Source organism: Salvelinus fontinalis, chromosome 32 (assembly GCF_029448725.1).
Source record: "Salvelinus fontinalis isolate EN_2023a chromosome 32, ASM2944872v1, whole genome shotgun sequence".
In the NCBI taxonomy this organism is placed as follows: domain Eukaryota; kingdom Metazoa; phylum Chordata; class Actinopteri; order Salmoniformes; family Salmonidae; genus Salvelinus; species Salvelinus fontinalis.
Genome location: NC_074696.1, coordinates 26,675,911 through 26,698,106, shown reverse-complemented (window position 1 = coordinate 26,698,106; position 22,196 = coordinate 26,675,911). Strand labels below are relative to the sequence as shown.

The window sequence follows — 22,196 nt, the reverse complement described above, 5'->3', positions numbered from 1 at the left end:
CTGAACACTGAGCTGCAGCCTTTCAGGCCATTGTTTACAGTAAGGGCTTTATTCAACTTGGATCGCTGAAGTGTCAACACTATAAATGGTCATTTCCGATTGAGACGATATATGCAATCTCAGGAAGATTGCCTTTAAAATGTCATAATCACACTAACAGATTTAATAGATCACTAACTCACCCGGTTCTGAATCTATTAAACCAAATTGAATCTCAGAATACCCCTTTAGCTACAGAGTTAGAGATTCCATTACTGGATCTACTTACATGGTTGTTTAATTATTTAGTTGTACAAAAAAAATAGATGAATTATTCCTTCTGGGTTCTTTCCTTGCCTGAGTTTTCTGTAAGGTAAGCAACTCAGCAAGCAGATTTAGAGAAAAGCCTCTAATCAAGCCAACTGAACTTTCTATCTCAGCTTCAAACACAAGTCAACAAAACAAATGGGTCAGTGAAGTCTCTTAAACTAGAGGGAACTACACACTGTGCACTGGATGTAGTAAAAACAACATGGGCTTATTGAATACATTTTATAAACACAGTCATATGTCACCGTAACTCCTGTACAAAAAGTTTGTTCAATGAGCCTGAAATAGCCACACCCAAATAACAAGCATAATCATTGTGAAACTGCCTCGTGATAAAAACATTAGGGATGACACTGGAATAACTAAATCGGGGGTGCCGTTCTGTTGAGAGAAATTCAATGAGGAAAATATGACCAACAGAAAACATATTTAACAAAGTGTTACAAGCAGCCCATGAGTCATTTGATGTGACCACCATCGGTTGGTAAAACAAGCAAAAGAACTAGAAAAGCAACAACCTCAAACAAACATGTACTTTAGGGACATATAAAATCATTTTTATTATCCATTTTGCTTTCTACATAGTTGCATTTCTAGACACCGTCATCATGAAAGAACGCAGCTACAGTTTTTATCCAGACAGACGCAAGTAATGTTTGTTCTCTTCTCTCTCCCCCGGATCTCAATATATAATTATTGTATGAAAAAAAGGGTGGACCTAATATCTTTTCCTTCTCTGTTATACTCAACATAAAAATGGTTGTTGGCTGGGTAGGCCAGGACAGACAGAGGGTCCATCCCAGGCCCCAGGCTGAGGGCACCGTTCAGGGCTGGGCCCCGGCAGCGGCTGGGACCTGAGTGGCCAGTGCACTGGGGGAGGAGATCACAGGAGAGCCCGCCACATTAGCCAGGGGCTGCGACGAGGACATGGAGGTGATGCCTGGAGAAGAGAAATTAAAAGATGAAGAAACCGCATCAGAGGAAGTGGCTGGGGACTTCCTCCATTAGCAAATTATCACACAAGAACTGATTGTTTTTTATCAATAACCAAATAACCATCCTCCTTTGCATACATATCATCAGACCCTGTGTGTGTGTTACCTGTCATCATACTGGAGGAGCTGACTGGGGTAGAACCAGTCGACAGTCCCGATGTAGAGCCCATCCTCGCCTGGTCTTTCACAATGGGGTCTGACAGAGAGACAAACTTAATGACAATCACACAAGCAAACATAGCACGTCATTGAATGCAGAGATGCATGACAGTCAGGTCAACAGGATATTCCTGTGTAGACTGTGGAAAAACTGACACGGAAACTATGGATAACAGGGAGGTAACGTTAAAGATCACAGAAGTAGGGCTAGTCCACGGTGAGCGGGTGAGAGATAGATAATGAGATGCAGCTCACAGAACAGAAGTAGGGCTGGTTCATGGTGAGTGGGTGTGAGAGAGGTGGATAATGAGGTGCAGCTCACAGAAGTAGGGCTGGTCCATGGCCTCCCGGGCTGTGAGGCGGGCGTTGTGGTCGTAGCGCAGCAGCTTGTCCAGGAAGTCCAGAGCCTCGGTGCTCACCAGGTGCTGGTTCTCACTATGCACAAACCTCTCCCACCGTTTACGGGAATGTCTGGGTAACAAAAAGAGACTAAACGATCAGCAACAATCCAACATGGACACAGCCTCTCCTCAAACCTCTCCCACCACTTGACAGAGCATAAATGGTCACACGGTAAGTGTTAGTGTGTTGCAGTTGGATATGTGCTGAATCGCTGATCTACAAATCACCTTGCATCCCACATAACTACTCATGTGATTCTATGCCTCGTCTTGCTCAAACTGACACCTTCAAACACGCTGACAGATAGACGCAACACCGAGATTTGAGATCAACCTACCTGCCCAGAATGTCGTTGAACCGTGGGTCTAGCTCGATGTTGTACTTATCGATGTAGTCATAAAGGTCTTCTGTGCCCAGGACTTTTGCGATTCGTACAAGCTGCAAAACAAACGAGACTGACATGCATTAAACACTGGGGGGCAGCACCTGCTGTCTGAACATCACTAGATGTATAGAGGAGGGGTTAGGATAAAGCAGTACAGACATGAACAGGACAATAAAGCAATATTCTATCTTCTCTTTGGGGGTTAAGGCCAGGTTACTATTAAAACACTGACATTTTAGTTAAAAGCACTATAGAGATACAATGTAATTGATTGATATATAGTTTGGTTGATTTGATACGGTGGCTGAGCTCTCACCTGGTCGTAGTTGTCGTGTCCGTGGAAGAAAGGCTCCTTCCTGAAGATCATACTGGCCAGCATGCAGCCCAAGCTCCACATGTCTAAACTGTAGTCGTACATCTATACAGGGGCACAGTCAACAAGGAACAGCATCAGGGCACAGTCAACGGCACCGGGGCACAGACAACAAATGTTCTAAAAAGACAGAGAACTGCCTGACCTGGTAGTCAACTAGCAGCTCTGGACCCTTGAAGTACCGGGACGCCACTCGTACGTTGTACTCCTGAGCAGGGTGGTAGAACTCTGCCAAACCCCAGTCTATAAGGCGAAGCTAGAAACAACCAATCAACAGCGACTACAGAACAGCCAGGACTTTATAGTCAGAGAAAGATCAAACCAACACTCAGGACATTTTGTCTGAAACTTAGAACATATGCATGTGGGTGGAATACATGAATAGTTATTTGTGTATATAGAATCAGATTATCAATTAATTAGATTTCTACACTTTCAAGTCACAATGGAGGACAAAACCTTAAATAAAAATGATATATTAGAAAAATAAACCAAAGACTATCGCTGAAATGTGTCTTACCTCAGGAGGCAACATGAAATATCCTACCAACTGAATGAAAAGGTAAAAAAAAAAAAAAATATATGGTGTATTGTCACACACCAGATAGGTGCAGTGACGGGTTGTTTTACAGGGTCAGGCATAGTAGTACGGCACCTCTGGAGCAAATTAGGGTTAAGTGCCTTGATCAACAATTGGCTAAATGCCTTGTATGTCACAACTGGACCAATCACAGATGAGACCGGGTGCTTCGTGAACCAACTAAACAAGTCGCACACTGTAGGGCAATACTCCACCCATTCGTTGGTCTTTGGTGGAGTAAGTTAGCCAATCAGGGAAAGAAGGGAGGGAAAAGGGAGAAATAGGCCAGTACCTTTCTGTGTTCGTGGTCAATCATGACGTTGTGTGGCTTGACGTCTCTGTGCATGATGCCCATACTGTGACAGTAGTCCAGGGCCTGTGGGTGAGAACAGAGAGGAGAGATGAGAGCAGAAACAGCTGGGAACTGGCTCAGGTGAACTAGGACACAGAAAGTTGTGCAACGGAAAACAAAAATGCCACGGTGTTCAGGCGAATAACAGGTCCAGCTCACGTATTCCAGCCAATTAAGCAGGGACAATGGCCCTGTCAGTCATCTTTATGGCTGCATTAAGTCCTACTGATGTAAACATAATGGAAAATATTTGGCCAACACCCATTGAGTATCATCGGTGATGATGGTGTAATGATTAATTTGCTTTCCCACTGTCAGCATATAGCCCTAAACAGCACTTAAACTGACTTAAGTCAATTTTAAATACAATAATTCTACTGAAAAGCACAGATGACACTATAGGCCACTGATCCTCATCAACCCTTCTCCCGGAGAGCTGAAGGTTTTTGTCCCATGATCTGAGATCACTACTATTCTATAGGCTAACAACCATGGATTGGGATTCATATCCTTAATTCCGGATCTCTGACAGCTACTTTAGCTGATGTTTCACCAGCACCAGTGAGGCCAGGGAGAGAGCATCAGATATGCGAGAAGGCCAAGTTGGTGGGATAAGGACCGGAGCAGATGCTTTTCCGTGCTTGTGGGCTGGGGAGAGCTTTCCGTGATCCAGCTTAGCACACCTTAGCTTGGCAGCACGTATCAACAAGGCTGCTACCACTGAGACAGAGCAGCATACCATGGTGAACCCTGTGACAGACCATAGTACTGTAATCCACCACCAGCCATTTATGGAGAAAAAGATGAAGACAAAAGTACAATATCTTCCCATTGTCCTCAGTCAAATTTGGTATATGCTTAATTTTTATTAAAATAAATATAAAACCAGCAGGTTTTCATCCATCCATCCATACAGGATACATAATAAACTGATGAAGTCTCAGGCATAGTAGTTTTCCTGTAGCACCAGTGTGAGGAGCAGCTGTGGTATAAATACTCCTAGCTGAGCAGGGGTTGGGCTGGGAGTACAGAGAGACACAATGTGTCAGGCCTGTCCACGCATAAATCCTCATGCTTTTAACACGTCTCCTACATATGGGTTGCCTCTTACTCGCCTGCTCAGAGTTTCTGCTCGCCACAGTGAAGAGAAGCCCTCAGCAGTGGCGGCGGCTCAGTTCATTTCGTCAAGAACCACAACGACAAACACTTGTCAACTACCTATTTTTCCTGACAAAAACAAATGACTATAACAAGACGCCCAGAGGAAAAAACAATTACTAAATGACTATTTAAAATTACTTTTCATTTTAGTTCACGAAAACGCCACAAATCTCCTTTTCAACTGTTTTGTCCAATCATAAGCATGCATGGCTTCTCAGAATATCTAATGCAATCCTCTCAATGGCTGATAACTTCTTTCAGTTGCGCGGGCTGCTTGAGCAAAGCAGGCTCTTCCACACACACAGTTCCAGGGAGGTCATTCAATCACTCGCCTCTTGAACTGCCGCGTAGCCAGGACACTTCAATTGCAACTTCCCTCAACTAGAAACAATGTCGTTGATAATCTTTGCTTTCGTATAGGCAATTTTTGCTCTGATCACATGAGAAGATCTATTTTGCCACATGCGCCGTTATTCATCTGTTTTGCCACTCTCGAGGTCTGCAAGTAAGAGCTGTGGTTCCTTTAATCCGATTGGAAAAACAAAATGCTATTTGCTGAATTTTTAGAGTACAGTTATAATTCTAGCATTGTTGGAAAGGTCAGATTCTTCACTTTAATGAAATCACTGTTTTTTACCCCCCCTCCAACAGTTATGTAAATTGTTTAGGCTGTAGCCAAGGCTTTATAGCCTGTATGGTTATTATGGCTGGCATTGGTTACAATCTGCCACAATATCAATGTTGCCTGTTAGGAGAGACACACCCCTGCTTGAGATTCCACTCACACCTCTCCGCCACTGATTCAGAACTGTACAATTGAAAACCACAACTGTCATGAGTGTCCGTCTGTAATGTGTGAGATATGACCATTTTAATTAATTTTTTTATACTTATGTCACATGACAGTTAAATCAAATCAAATCATAAGAGTGGACAGTAGGCCAAGTTGGACAAGGCTATCTGATAGTGCCAATGATGAACGTTAAGGGCAAATGTTAATTATTTAAAATGGAAAGAAAATGCACTGTGACTAAAACTAGACAAATTGTCCAGCGTTTTAGTCGACTGATAACTGATGAAGGATAAAATTGCTAAAACGTGACCAAGACTAAAACAAACACAGCTGCCAAAATGAACACTGTAGCAGCTAGGCTAAATCCCCTCCCCAGTGGGAGAGAGACTGACTAGATGCTCCCCATCCTAGTCCTCCCTAAAGCTCTATAACATGTCCTAAATATAGTACAGGAACCGTGCATCAGAATGTAGGCTAATCTCATAGGTGAATGCAAGTTACTGGCCTATACCCTACCGATATCAGGCCATAATGTCATTGATGCAGTCTGACTCCACTCTAACATAACAGTCCAGTACCAGGTGGATAATATGCTTGTGACATTTAATGTAAGTGGCAGGTGACGTTTACATCCCTGTTAGTGAGCATTTCTCCTTTCCCAAGCATTTCTCCTTTCCATAATCCATCCACTTGACAGGAAGCTGATTAAACAGCATGATTATTACACAGGGCCACCTTGTGCTGGGGACAATATAAGGCCACTAAAATGTGCAGTTGTGTAACACAGTGCCACAGTTTGCCACGCAAAACACCAGTCTCAACATTAACAGTGAAGAGGCGACTCCGGGATGCTGGCCTTCTAGGCAGAGTTCCTCTGTCCAGTGTGTGTTCTTCTGCCCATCTTAATCTTCTTTTTATTGGCCAGTCTGAGATATGGCTTTTTCATTGCAGCTCTGCCTAGAAGGCCAGCATCCCGGGGTCGCCTCTTCACTGTTGACATTGAAACTGGTGTTTTGCATGTACTATTTAATGAAGCTGCTAGTTGAGGACTTATGAGGCGTCTTTCTCAAACTAGACATTCTAATGTGCTTCTCCTCTTGCTCAGTTGTGCACTGGGGCCTCCCACTCTTTCTATTCTGGTTAGAGACAGTTTGCGCTGTTCTGTGAAGGGAGTAGTACACTGCATTGTACAAGATCTTCAGTTACTTGGCAATTTCTCACATGGAATAGCCTTCATTTCTCAGAACAAGAACAGACTGACGAATTTCAGAAGGTCATTTTGAGCCTGTAATCGAACCCACAAATGCTGATGCTCCAGATACTAAACTAGTCTAAAGGCCAGTTTTATTGCTTCTTTAATCAGTACAACAGTTTTCAGCTGTGTTAAGATAATTGCAAAAGCATTCTCTAATGATCCATTAGCCTTTTAAAATGGTAAACTTGGATTAGCTAACAACGTGCCACTGGAACACAGGAGTGATGTTTGCTGATAATGTGCCTCTGTACGCCTATGTAGATATTCCATTAAAAGTCAGCCATTTCCAGCTGCATTAGTCATTTACAACATTAACAATGTCTACACTGTATTTCTGATCAATTTGATGTTATTTTAAATGGACAAAAAATGTGCTTCTCTTTCAAAAACAAGGACATTTCTAAGTGACCAAACTTTTGAACGGTAGTGTATATATAGACACTTTTAAAATGGACAGCCATTTGCTGTCTACCCCCCCATAATTAGGTCTTACCTTTAAGATCTCGTACATGTAGAACCGTATGTCGTAGTCTGATAGCGTTTGATATAATTGCTACAAGAAAAGAAAAAGAAAAACAGTTCACTAGAATGACATGTGCAGTTAAAGCGAAGGCTTTCATTCTGAATGGAAACAAATGAGTGATGCTACTTACCTTGAAGTCTGTGTTGTTAACGTGTTCAAAAACCAGGGCTGGAGTCCGGGACTGCAATCATAAGACAAAATGCATTTTTTAAATGTTCATAAACACAGACCAAATATGTTTAGTAAAATCATTACATGGCGGATGCATACCAGTCGGCTGGATTTTCAGCGAGAGTGTTGCCCAAAATGTCATATGATATGTACCGAGCAGCATGATGGCATTAGTAGGTGGAGAAACTGACCACTGGATCCTTGACGATGTCTAGAAGTGTGATGATGTTGGGGCCGCCTCGCAGGTTTTCTAGAATCTTGATTTCGCGCTTGATTTTCTTCTTCTTTACTGGCTGTTAGGCACAAGAGAAGAACATGCAGGAGATTGAAAGGAAAATAAAGTTTGACAGTGCTTCTGTGAAATACCATGCTGTGAGCAGTATCTAGAAAGCCTTACCCAGAATATGTACTTAATTTTTTCTTTAATTGGGTAAGTCAGTTAAGAACAAATTCTAATTTACAACGACGGCCTACCCCGGCCAAAACCTAACGATGCTGGGCCAATTATGTGCTGCCCTATGGGACTCCCAATCACGGCCGGCTGTGATACAGCCTGGAATCGAACCAGGGTCTGTAGTGACACCTCTAGCACTGAGATGCAGTGCAATAGGCCGCTGCGCCACTCGGGAGCCCATTGTACAGTCTATAGTCCAAATTATAAACAAAAGGCTAGCTGCCAGGCTCTTACTGAAGCCCATCCACAGCGTGAGAAACTTTGGGATTGAGGTGCAGAGTCCGTGGTCTAGTGGTATCATGTCTCGCTCGTTCAATCCCAGTCTCCACCGTTCCTACTGTTATTCCCGCTTGCCTGTCTACTACTGTTTCCAACTGTCTAAATAACATGAAGATAAACTCAGCAAAAAAGAAACATCCTCTCACTGTCAACTGTGTTTATTTTCAGCAAATTTAACATATATTTGTAAATATTTGTATGAACATAAGATTCAACAACTGAGACAAACTGAACAAGTTCCACAGACATGTGACGAACAGAAATGGAGTAATGTGTCCCTGAACAAAAGGGGGGGATCAAAATCAAAAGTAACAGTCAGTATCTGATGTGGCCACCAGTTGCATTAAGTACTGCAGTGCATCTCCTCCTCATGGACTGCATCAGATTTGACAGTTCTTGCTGTGAGATGTTGCCCCCTCTTCCACCAAGGCACCTGCAAGTTCCCGGACATTTCTGTGGGGGGGTGGCCCTAGCCCTCACCTTGAGATCCAGGCTCTTCGCTGGCCATGGCAGAACACTGACATTCCTGTCTTGCAGGAAATCACGCACAGAACGAGCAGTATGGCTGGTGGCATTGTCATGCTGGAGGGTCATGTCAGGATGAGCCTGCAGAAAGGGTACCACATGAGGGAGCAAGATGTCTCCCCTTTAATGCACAGCGTTGAGATTGCCTGCAATGATAACAAGCTCAGTGCGATGGTGCTGTGACACACCACCCCAGACCATGACAGACCCTCCACCTCCAAATTGAACCCGCTCCAGAGTACAGGCCTCGGTGTAACGCTCATTCCTTCAACGATAAATGCTAATCCGACCATCACCCCTGGTGAGACAAAAGCGCGACTCGTTAGTGAAAAGCACTTTTTGCCAGTCCTGTCTGGTCCAGCGACGGTGGGTTTGTGCCCATAGGTGACGTTGTTGAGGCCTATAGGACTACAAGCCCTCAGTCCAGCCTTTCTCAGCCTATTGCAGACAGTCTGAGCACCGATGGAGGGATTGTGCGTTCCTGGTGTAACTCGGGCAGTTGTTGTTGCCATCCCGTACCTGTCCCACAGGTGTGATGTTCGGATGTTCCGGTGCAGGTGTTACACGTGGTCTGGCACTGCGAGGACGATCAGCTGTCCATCCTGTCTCCCTGTACCGCCGTCTTAGGCGTCTCACAGTACAGACATTAAAGTTTATTGCCCTGGCCACATCTGCAGTCCTCATGCCTCCTTGCAGCATGCCTAAGGCACGTTCACGCAGATGAGCAGGGACCCTGGGCAGTAGAAAGGCCTCTCCAGTGTCCTAAGTTTTCAGAACTGTGACCTTAATTGCCTACCGTCTGTAAGCTGTTAGTGTCTTAACGGCCGTTCCACAGGTGCATGTTCAATAATTGTTTATGGTTCATTGAACAAGCATGGGAAACGGTGTTTAAACCCTTTACAATGACGATCTGTGAAGTTATTTGGATTTTTACAAATTATCTTTGAAAGACAGGGTCCTGAAAAAGGGATGTTTCTTTTTTTGCTGAGCTTATATATATATATATATATATATATATATATATATATATATATATATATATATATATATATATATATATATATATATATATATATATATATATATATATATATATATATATATATAAAAAACACTGGTCTCAGTAACTGTTCAATGGAGTGAAATAGAAGTCCAGAGCCAGTACCTTGAGTATTTTGACTACTACTTTTTCGTTGTTTGTGATGTTGATGGCTTCAAACACTTCGCTGTATTTGCCCCGGCCGAGCTTTCGCACCAGCTGGTAGTCATCTTGATTCCTGAGGGTCAGACAGAGAATAAAACAATGAGTAATATTCACAACAATGTTAAGACGGATAAGCCCACGATTCCACCAACAGAGTTAACACTGATACGGGATGATAAAGCTGGCACATTCCAAGTTCTCAATATGAACTGCAACGCACCAGGGCCATGTTGTAGGTGGAATGTGATGAATAGAGCTGATGTGAGTCCTTACTCTAAATAAGGCATGTTTGTTCTACTTCATATATTTCTATGTGAACACTCCCTTTCCACACTGTTGTGCCGTGCTCTGCTGAACATGGCCCAGATATGGGATTTAGCTACGGCATGCTCCCCTAGGGAGAATCTAAATTGCATACTCCTCACGTCCTTTCTCCTATCCTCTTTCTCAAAACCCATTGGATGAGAAAGCCAGAGGTCCCTTCCCTCTGACCTCCTCCAATAGGTTTTGAGAAGGAAGAGAGGATGCGAGTAGTACGTCAGTATGTCTGACACTGAATTGGGTAAGGGTGCCGTGGACAATCACATGGCTTGATGGCTAGCTCAGCTCACCCCCACTCCACAACGTGTGACTCGTAGTCCCAGTACTCCCGGGGTCTCTGTGTGTTCACGTCGGGGTAAACCCGGGATCGACTGGTGACCGGGCCAGACATGTTCAGGTGGACGTAAAGACTGTCTCCTCAGGACCTGCGGGTCAGGGCAGAGAAGACCATAGAAATGCATTAAACAGAGAGAAACACACACACGGATGGACCAGAGGTGTGAAGCCGCTGCGCTCCCATGATGCATTTCACTGGCTGCATCGACATGGCTAAAGTCATTTTTTATTTAACTAGGCAAGTCAGTTAAGAACAAATTCTTGTTTTCAATGACGACCTAGGAACTGCCTTGTTCAGGGGCAGAATGACAGATCTTTATCTTGTCAGCTTGGGGATTCGATCTTGCAACCTTTCGGTTACTAGTCCAATGCTCTAACCACTAGGCTACCTGCCGCCCCATTTGAAAGAAACACTGGGTCTCGGTAACTGTTCAATGGAGTGAAATAGAAGTCCAGAGCCAGTACCTTGAGTATTTTGACTACTACTTTCTCGTTTGTGATGTTGATGGCTTCAAACACGTCGCTGTATTTTGAATCCTATGGCCTATTTTGAGTCCAGACACCAATATCAACTATAGGTTGAGCTATAGTGTGGAGCAATATGAAACGGGTGTTTTTGTCATCACGGCCCATCGTAGAATCTTAGCCTATCCATTCCAAATGGTCATCACGTGGTCACTGATTTTTGTTAAATTTAGCAGGATAACTTCATTAATATTTGTGCAAATTGGATTTCTGCTACTGAATCAATGAACAGGGAAAAACGTGGCCTCTAGCTACATGTAAATAGTCAAAATAAAGACCACACTACAAGTTTGGTTAATTCAAGACGTTTTTATGCCAACTTTAGCATTTCACCAACTTTTCTTTAAATATGAAAGGTATTGCCAGCGACAAAGCCTCTACTTTCATTTCCGGCTACCAACCTATGCTGTAAAGTTCGCGTGGTGGTATTGGCAGCACTACTTTCTTAAGCCCTTGATGGTTGCTAAGCAGCACCCGTTACTACTATCCTCCTGGAAGTTCTAAACTTTGCGAGCCATGTCACTTCACCCATCTCTTCGCATAGCCAACCACATGCACAATTTTCTTAACCACAACAGGACAAATGCATAACGAATTACTGTGGGAATAAATAATTACCAAATTACTAAAATTACAGTCATCCAATTGTTATAGAACATTTAAAAACACTAGCCTACCCACGTGTGGTCAACTATTTCGGCACCGTTTCGCGCTGCTTTGAGAGAAGTGTGGGGTCTTGATAAAATCAATTCATGTCCGATTTTTCTCACTGAATCGACATATTGGTTAGTTTACAACTAGGCTCTGGAAACGTTAGTTAAATTGACCTGAGTGGGGTCACCAGAGTGGCGCAGTGGTCTAAGTAGCTGTGCCACTAGAGAACATAGTTTGAGTCCAGGCTCTGTCGCAGCCGGCCGCGACCGGGAGACCGGTCGGGTTGTGTTTCGGGGGACGCACAGCTCTCGACCTTCGCCTCTCCAGAGTACGTACGGGAGTTGCAGTGATAGGACCGGTCTGTAACTACCAATTGGATACCATGAAATTGGGAAGAAAAAGGGGGGTTAAAAAAATCGAATAAAAAAGTATTTTTAATTTGACGTGAGTGCTGCTCATGATGATCTTGTCTAGTTGGCTCATTTATTAGGACTGACATTTTGTCAGCATGTTATGTAGTTTAACAAGTGGATTATTTTACTCTTCACTCGCAGTCGCTCAGTAGCCTAGGCCTATTCACAACCAAAAAGCCTGTGACTCGTCTTAATGTGATAGCCATTTGCGTTGCACAACCCCATCCCGCAGAGGCTATAGCCATGTAAATAAATGAGACAAAACAGTTCTATTCTCTTTGATTTAGTTCCTATTGCAACTCAGACAAATGACAATGAATGACATAATGACTGAACTGAATAAAGGATTAATTAAAATTTTCAAATATGTTGCACGCATCATGCATGCCCTCCACTTAATTTGGCTAGTAGGCAAATAGACCTACAGTCGGGTATAATGACTATGGTTTCATTCCTCCAGAAGGGCATCTGAGGCCCAGGTGTGCTTTTCCCAAGGCGCTGCATGGAGATCACAAGCTCTTCAATTAGGCAGCAGTGTCGCGATGGAGAGAATAGCCTATACGGAGACTACCTAAGACCACTGCAACAGAGATATTGTAAAGTGTGGGAATAAGCTTATAACAGATTTAACCTACATTTAATCTCTACATTGTTCATTTCACAGGACATATGTTCATGACCCAATTCATATAAATCATGTCAAATTATTTCAAATTCATATTAACCCTTCCTACAGAATATGCTTTGGCAAGAATGAGAGATTAAATAATCAAAATATTGAGTGGTCATACATATTTCATAGATTCACCAAACATCTATTATTCTGTTTAATTATTCCTGGTAGATACGGCTGGTTGTGATTGCAGACAGAGCCCAGAGAATGGGATGGTGCAATATTGAATTAGTCATATTTTGATAAGGTGCATGAATGGCGATGTCTACGTCACCCAGAGATATGCCCATGCTGTAGAGGTACACCTAGAGGACTGAAACTTCACTGAAACTTCACTACAATGTGATTTTCTGGATTTTTGTTTTAGATTCCGTCTCTCACAGTTGAAGTGTACCTATGATAAAAATGACAGACCTCTACATGCTTTGTAAGTAGGAAAACCTGCAAAATCGGCAGTGTGTCAAATACTTGTTCTCCCCACTGTATATATATATATAAATTAAATAACTCAGCAAAAAAAGAAACGTCCCTTTTTCAGGAAGCTATCTTTAAAAGATAATTCGTAAAAATCCAAATAACTTCACAGATCGTCATTGTAAAGGGTTTAAACACTGTTTCCCATGCTTGTTCAATGAACCATAAACAATTAATGAACATGCACCTGTGGAACGGTCGTTAACCTTTCTAGGACACATGTTCCGCTACCAGAACCCCCCCACAACATTCCGCTGAAAAGGCAGCACAGGAAATTCAAAAATATATTTTTTAAATATGTAACTTTCACACATTAACAAGTCCAATACAGCAAATGAAAGATAAACATCTTGTTAATCTACTCATTGTGTCTGATTTAAAAAATGTTTTACAGCGAAAACACAACATATATTTATGTTAGATCACCACCAAGTCCAGAAAACACACAGCCATTTTTCCCAGCCAAAGAGAGGAGTCACAAAAAGCAGAAATAGAGATAAAATTAATCACTAACCTTTGATGATCATCAGATGACACTCAAAGGACATCATGTTACACAATACATGTATGTTCTGTTGATAATGTGCATATTTATATCCAAAAATCTCAGTTTACATTGGCGCCATGTTCAGAAATGACTCCAAAATATCCAGAGAAATTGCAGAGCCACATCAAATAACGGGAAATACTCATCATAAACTTTGATGAAAGATACATGTTTTACTTAGAATTAAAGATACACTTGTTCTTAATGCAACCGCTGTGTTAGATTTAAAAAAACTTTACGGGAAAAGCACACCATGCAATAATCTGAGACAGCGCTCAGATATACACAACATTTCTCCGCCATGTTGGAGTCAACAGAAATACAAAATTACATGATAAATATTCCCTTACCTTTGATGATCTTCATCAGAATGCACTTCCAGGAATCCTAGTTCCACAATAAATTGTTGTTTTGTTCGATAATGTCAAATATTTATGTCCAAGTAGCTACTTTTGCTAGCACGTTTAGTTCACATGTCCAAACGCTGGCGCCGGTCCAGGCGAACTCGGACGAAAACTTCAAAAAGTTATATTACAGGTCGAATAAACTGGTCAAACTAAGTAGAGAATCAATCTTCAGGATGTTGTTATCATATATATCCAATAACGTTCCAACCGGAGCATTCCTTTGTGTCTACAGAAGTAATGGAACGCAAGGTGATATCATGAGGAATGCGCGTGACCAGGAACTAGCATTCTGCCAGACCACTGACTCAAATCCAGACCACTGCCATCTGGCCCCACATCACACTAGAGGCTTCATTCAACATTCTACAGACTGTTGACATCTAGTGGAAGGCGTAGGAAGTGCGAACAGATCCATATCTTACTGGGATGTGAATAGGCGATGAGTTGAAAATCAACCAGCCTCAGAATTTCCACTTCCTTTTTGGAAGTTTGCCTGCCATATGAGTTCTGTTATACTCACAGACATAATTCAAACAGTTTTAGAAACTTCAGTGTTTTCTATCCAATAGTAATAATAATATGCATATATTAGCATCTGGGACAGAGTAGGAGGCAGTTCACTATGGGCACGCTATTCATCCAAAGTGAAAATGCTGCCCCCTATCCCTAATTAAGACACTAACAGCTTACAGACGGTAGGCAATTAAGGTCACAGTTCTGAAAACTTAGGACACTGAAGAGGCCTTTCTACTGACTCTGAAAAACACCAAAAGAAAGATGCCAAGGGACCCTGCTCATCTGCGTGAATGTGCCTTAGGCATGCAGCAAGGAGGCATGAGGACTGCAGATGTGGCCAGGGCAATAAATTGCAATGTCCGTACTGTGAGACGCCTAAGACATCACTACAGGGAGACAGGACAGACAGCTGATCGTCCTCGCAGTGGCAGACCAGGTGTAACAACACGTGCACAGGATCAGTACATCCGAACATCACACTTGCGGGACAGGTACAGGATGGCAACAGCAACTGCCCGAGTTACACCAGGAACACACAATCCCTCCATCAGTGCTCAGACTGTCCGCAACAGGCTGGACTGAGGGCTTGTAGGCCTGTTGTAAGGCAGATCCTCACCAGACATCACCAGCAACAACATCACCTATGGGCACAAACCCACCATCGCTGGACCAGACAGGACTGGCAATAAGTGCTCTTCACTAACGAGTCGAAGTGGGATCGATTTGGAGGTGGAGGGTCATGGTCTGGGGCGGTGTGTCACAGCATCATCAGACTGAGCTTGTTATCATTGCAGGCAATCTCAAAGCTGTGCGTTACAGGGGGGGCATCCTTCTCCCTCATGTACTACCCTTCCTGCAGGCTCATCCTGACATGACCTTCCAGCATGACAATGTCACCAGCCATACTGCTCATTCTGTGCGTGATTTCCTGCAAGACAGGAATGTCAGTGTTCTGCCATGGCCAGCAAAGAGCCCGGATCTCAATCCCATTGAGTACGTCTGGGACCTGTTGGATCGGAGGGTGAGGGCTAGGGCCATTCCCCCCAGAAATGTCTGGAAACTTGCAGGTGCCTTGGTGGAAGAGTGTGGTAACATCTCACAGCAAGATCTGGTGCAGTCCATGAGGAGATGCACTGCAGTACTTAATGCAGCTGGTGGCCACACCAGATACTGACTGTTACTATATATTTTGTCTGTAATCGTAACATGGTGTTTTTACGTTGACAGAAAATTTCACAGTCATGTTTCACGCAAGGATTTTCTTACGATCCTAACGATACGTACGTTTAACATTTTGGCAGGTATCTGGCTCCATCCAAAAGCATGCATAGGTTGTGAAATATGAACACATGCTTTAGAAAATAATATCAATCTATATTTTCAATGTATCATGATGAAGTTACTCAACGTAAGACCCTACGCCTGCTCCCTAACAAATCAGAGTGCGGGTAAGAAAAATATGAAACCTGGATCAATAAAGTATGGGCATGCCTTTTTTTTTTTTATGACAATGGCTCCACACGTTGCCATGACGCAAGTTGTGGGAAAAATGTCCTTTATATTTGATTCTGTTATATTTCATATTATTCTTAGCCTACTATAAAATATGTATTGACTATGATCAGGGTAGCCTAAGTGTGTCTTGTCTGTTTAATGACCAAAATAACTACCGAGTTCCTGTGCATGGCACAGCCACGTAGCATATAGACTGCACAGACCAGTAACATAATTAAACTCAAAATATGCCTTTCTATTATTTTGAAAATACATTATTAGTTTTATATTTCTTAGGACCTGCCCATAACCATTTAATAATTATTTATTTATGATGAGATATTTATACACACATACAATGGACTTATTAAAATAAACATCCACCCACATCTACTCTCACTCCTAAAGTTGCCAGCATGTGCACAGAAGATAAAAGGCTTATCTAAGCAATAATGTGGTACAAACGGGACAGTATGAATCACTGCCTAACTTCACAAAAATACGAGACACCCCTCCTGTCCTGTGTGAAGAATGAATTCTGTGCAGCAGACCTAACGGTATAATATCTGCAGCACAATATAAGAACTGTAGGATTGGGAATTGTCAGGGACCTCACAATACAATATTATCAGGACACTTAGGTGCCGTTACGATATGCAGTGTGATTGGGTGTCGCGATTCGATTTTCCAAAGCATTCTGCTCACTATAGGCCTATGTCAGCTGCAGAGAAACAAAATTTGTTTTGATCAGTCATATAAATAAAAGTTATGAAAACAAGTTAGTTCACTATTTACAGAGGAGTTGACGTAGGTACAGAAGACAAGTGCAACCCAGAAATAAATATATTTATAATCTCTTCAACTAATATTGCAACATTCAACTTCACAGATTCCCCCACCACTAAAAAACAGACCCTTCTGTCCTTTCCTTCAGTGAATGTTGCTGACCCTTTTTTTCACCCTGTAGGCCTATACAAGCTAAAGATGAAGCATCACAAACATAATTGATTAACACGTCAATAACAAAAGTGAGAAATAATTACAGAAATAATTTAAGGAAGCGTAGGTTAGGCTAGATCTTTATAATAACAATATATTATTCAGAACTGTTCCATTGTCATTTAACCTGTCGTTACTGCAACAAAGAGAAACACTCAAAAATCACACAAACCCATATTGCCTCACAACATGACAATGACACATAGTATCACAATGGCTTCACATACCAAAACTTGAAACTAGACACATTCCGGATCAAACCAAAACACCAAAGCCACCGCGCATAATAAAAATGTAACAGACACTTGTGCATTGTATGAGGTGAACCAGAAACAACAGCTATTGTGTTTTGCAGCATAACTTTTTGGTTAAAATACCGTTCCAGAGACTCCAAGGCCCCCCTTTCCAACACACTACCTTAAAGTGAGCTGTTTTGTTAAACAGTACCATAGCTAAACTAACTTCAGATCACATGCTCCTCTCAAAGTTAGAGCCAGTCACAAGGCCTGTGCCAGCACTTAAGGCAGATCTTTGTTCCCCTCATAGATAAAAAAGGGGAAAATATAAAGATAGAATGTCTCTGGTATTTTAGATTTGACTCCCTACGTAAAAAAACAACTATGCAAAGGGATCTTGATCACAGTATTTGGGACTGCACCATATGAGACCTAGACTAGATCAAGCATAGCCTACATTAGATTTTCATTGAAAGACTGTCTCAATTAATATCAAATTCTTGCATAGGCCTAGATAAGATAGCAGCTGGCTTTCAACAATAACAAGGGCAGAGGGGCATTAGCAGAATGATCATGGGAGACATGATCCCTGAGAGTACACCTAGCCTATATTGCACCTGATAAATATAGATGCCCAGGTAACATGGTTTCACCTTGAATGGTAGGTAGAGGAGCTACCATTGCAAACCAAGATGTGATACATGGCCCAAAAATGTGATGGGGTCTGGGACACAGACATTTTTTAAAAATGTGGCTACATGAGTCATACCAACATATTAGCTACTATTTTTGTGAACTCTGGTTCTACTTCCTTAATTTCCCTATCAGAAGTTACTGTCTGTATAGTGCTGGACCTAATTGAACACAGGAAGGAAACAACGGCAAAAGATAGCTAGCTACCTTGCTAGAATTCCCCTGTAATTAGCTGACTAAACTCAACTCCATTAGAAACTTCTTTCACCATGGATTTGAGTTTAGTCAGCTACCCTGTAATAGGCTACACATAGCCAGAGCTTGAGTCAGGCTTGTGATCATTCAAGGAATTGATGAGCTGTTAATCATATTAATTAATTGCTTCTCGATAGAAACAAGTTGTATTATTTTAATTGACTATTAGTCAGACGAGAGACCTGCACAAATTAGCTAGGTAGCTGGCTAGCTAGATAACTTGTCTTCCAACAAAATGTCCTCTTTAGCTTCACACTCAACATCAGAATGTCAGCTGTCAAAATGTAAACCCAACTATCTAGACGAGTTGGTCAAACACCTGTACAAGATATAACACACAATAAAAAAGGTAATTCAATAGACCACTAAAGATAGCTTTCCAACTAATCTTGGCTAGAATTATAGCTAACGTTAGCTAGCTATTGATATATTCATCATCTAACCGGCTGGCTAACGTTAAATATCTAGCTAACTAACAGTTAACTGGATATTCACTAACGCTTTGCTAGTTCCAGTAGTATCTATAGTTCAAACCCATTTAGAGCTATCACTAGCCCCATCAACATTGGTAGTTATGCTTGTTACGAAAAAGCAAATTTCATTGATTATCACACGGCCATCAGGCCGCAAGCATGGTGTTTTCCTAGCTAAATAAAGTCTGGGTCTGGGACTAATCGACGAGGCTAGCTAAAACCGGTGGTTCAGAATAGTAAAAAAATGTCCACATTGAGATTTTATTCATGTTAAAGCTAGTGTGTGTATTAGCTACTTCAATATTTTTACCTGAGTACAATGTCATATTTCTATCCCGGTGCCTTGGTTTACGCCTTGCCACACAACCATAAGAGATAGTTAGCTATAGTAGCTTGCTAACATTAGCCGCTCACCAGCAAGCCGTGGCCGGGGAAAAAACTCCCAGTAGTTAGCAAGCTATAGTACCGCATTCATTCCACGAGATGATAACATGCGCGCGACAGAACAACTGTTGAAAGCTACACTACAATCTAAACATTCATATTTTTTCTACGCAAAACGGGGCAATTAAACGTGGGTAAACTAGATTCAAATATACAGTATATTACCTCTCAGAGCTTCGGATTGAAAATATGGCGACACCGAACTCCGGCAACCAGTTTGCGATAAAGGAAGGCAGTTCCTCAAGACTTCCACTCCTCGGGGTGGCGCTTGTCTGCATTTCATTTGATGGGCACTATTCGGGGTTTCCCAAACACGATCCTGGGGCCCCCCATGGGTGAACGTTTTTGGCCCTAGCACTGCACAGCTGATTCAAATAATTCAAAGCTTGATAATGAGTTACTTGAATCAGCTGTGTAGTGCTAGGGCAAAAAACTAAACGTGCACCCAGGGAGTGCCCCAGAACCGAGTTTGGGAAACCCTGATAGACAAGTGGGCTAGAAGTATCCAAGCAGGTCAGAATAGAGCTAGGGACAAAGCAACATCACAACAAGCCCCACACTGTAATTTTTGCTGGTTAAATGTGCCTTGAATTCTAAATAAATCACAGACAGTGTCACCAGTAAAGCACCCCCACACCATCACACCTCCTCCTCCATGCTTCACGGTGGTAACCACACATGTGGAGATCATCCATTCGCCTACTCTGCATCTCATAAAGACACGGCGGTTGAAACCAAAAATGTACAATTTGGACCATCAAGACCAAAAGACACATTTCCACCAGTCTAATGTCCATTGCTCGTGTTTCTTGACCCAAGCGAGTCTCTTCATCTTATTGGTGTCCTGTAGTAGTGGTTTCTTTGCAGCAATTCACACAGTCTCCTCTGAACAGTTGATGTTGAGATGTGTCTATTACTTGAACTCTGTATTTATTTATCAGCATTTATTTGGGTTGCAATTTCTGATGTGCAGTTAACTCTAATGAACTTATCCTCTGCATCAGAGGTAACTCTGGGTCTTCCTTTCCTGTGACGGTCCTCAAGAGAGTCAGTTTCATCATAGCGCTTGATGGTTTTTGCGACTGCACTTGAAGTAACTTTCAAAGTTCTTGAAATTTTCTGGATTGACTGACCTACACGTCTTAAAGTAATGATGGACTGTCATTTGTTTTTGCTTATTTGAGCTGTTCTTGCCATAATATGGACTTGGTCTTTTACCAAATAAGGATATCTTCTGTATACCACCCCTACCTTGTCACAACACAACTGATTGGCTGAAAAACATTTAGAAGGAAAGAAATTCCACAAATTAACTTTTAACAAGGCACACCTGTTAATTGAAACACATTCCAAGTGACTACCTCATGAAGCTGGTTGAGAGATTTCCAAGAGTGTGCAAAGCTGTCATCAAGGCAAAGGTTGGCTACTTTGAAGAATCTCAAATATAACATATATTTTGATTTGTTTAATACTTTTTTGGTTACTATATGATTCCATATGTGTTATTTCATAGTTTTGATGTCTTCACTATTATTCTACAATGTAGAAAATACTACAAGTAAAGAAAAACTCTTGAATGCGTAGGTGTGTACAAACTTTGACTGGTACTGTAAATCCAGTGCTGTTGTGCAACACAATTTACCAAAAACGAAGTGTTCTCTGTTTGTACCATAAAGGGAACATGAGTACTTTTTAGATAATCTATAAAGATAGAAATTCTTAACTAGTCTGGAGATATCATATGTTATAGGTGTTACCTTCATAAATGGGTGTTGAACATGTCACTCAGCACAACCCAAAAGACAGGTAAGTCTCGATACTGCTCATTAGAGTTGGTGAGTCCACAGATTATAGAGTCCAAAGATTATTCCACATCACAATAAAGACAATGCATCATGATTCAGGTTCATTCTAGGCCTATGTGTGACACTTTAGATATTCAATACCATTCCCAGTTGAATAAATCCTGTCTGGTATGTGCTGGTCGAAGGGTCTAATTTTTCATGGTGATGGAGAGCTATGAAAATTGCGGCTGAATTCTTATAGGCAATTTCTAAAGTTGGCACCGAACGTTCTTATTTAATAGTATTTGAGAGGACACTGGAGACCCGAGAGTGTTATGCTCTTGTCTTCTGTCATCACATTGTCTTCAAAACAGATTTTTACAGTAAAAGTCGAGTAAATCAATATGTTGTCTTGAAAAATAATATTGTGGTTTGTAATTAATATCAACAATATCGTAATTTCTTTCCCCCCACTTTTTTTGTGAGGTGAGACCTTAGTAGAGGCCAGTGTATAAGGTCCATACTCAAGGATTTGTATGTTGTTTAATAAACAATACATCAAAAATAGTGAAGGTCAATGAGTTCCGCATAATGTGTTTACAATCTCATGAACTTTCCCTAAGAGGGGTCACTGCCACTGTCATTGATATGCAGTACTGTAGTCTTCTTATTTTCTTACTGTATGACGATCCCTAATAAAAAGTGAAGTTGGGTCCCAGTCCTTTCAGTACTTGGGATGGAATCCTAGTAGTCCATGGACTTCCTCCTCCCTATGCACATGTAAATCTGACCTTACCAACTTTCAAAAGGCTTTCCAGGACAATGTTTGCCTTGAAAAGACAGCTCCCATTGGCCTGATCAGGGGATCCATAATGTGAGAGAGAGAGAGAAACAGCTAATTATCCTTTTACACTTAAAGAGAGAAATCCTTTTAGTGAGAGCAGACAGAGGACTCCTTTGATACCTGGGCCAGAGCAGGCCTAAATACCAAAGCAAGGGGACGTGTGAGATGTAACTGTACTACAGGGGGAC

The 22,196-nt window shown here is 41.9% G+C and overlaps 1 protein-coding gene across 2 annotated transcripts; it reads right to left on the bottom strand.

Moving 5' to 3' along the window:
* Positions 1-517: 517 nt before the first annotated feature.
* LOC129830997 (casein kinase II subunit alpha) lies at positions 518-19,652 on the bottom strand. 2 transcript variants are annotated; one of them, XM_055893946.1, is made up of 13 exons: positions 19,546-19,652; positions 10,532-10,666; positions 9,882-9,993; positions 7,650-7,751; positions 7,418-7,468; positions 7,258-7,317; positions 3,496-3,579; positions 2,769-2,879; positions 2,567-2,668; positions 2,203-2,303; positions 1,786-1,934; positions 1,411-1,500; positions 518-1,249 (listed from the first exon to the last, which is right to left on the bottom strand). In XM_055893946.1, the coding sequence occupies exons 2-13, from the start codon at positions 10,630-10,632 to the stop codon at positions 1,134-1,136; spliced, it is 1,179 nt and encodes a 392-aa protein (XP_055749921.1). In that variant the 5' UTR covers positions 10,633-10,666; positions 19,546-19,652; the 3' UTR covers positions 518-1,133. The 2 variants fall into 2 exon arrangements, with proteins under 2 accessions (XP_055749921.1, XP_055749922.1); XM_055893947.1 differs by lacking the exon at positions 19,546-19,652 and adding an exon at positions 19,247-19,505.
* Between the last annotated feature and the right edge of the window lie 2,544 nt (positions 19,653-22,196).

Excerpts from the sequence above, each read along its gene's own strand:
- LOC129830997 (XM_055893946.1), bottom strand. The coding sequence starts at position 10,632 with ATGTCTGGCCCGGTCACCAGTCGATCCCGGGTTTACCCCGACGTGAAC. Across the intron at positions 7,469-7,649 it reads ACATCGTCAAGGATCCAGTG|TCCCGGACTCCAGCCCTGGT; the intron begins GTCAGTTTCTCC and ends TTATGATTGCAG. Across the intron at positions 2,669-2,768 it reads AGCTGCTAGTTGACTACCAG|ATGTACGACTACAGTTTAGA; the intron begins GTCAGGCAGTTC and ends GCCCCTGTATAG.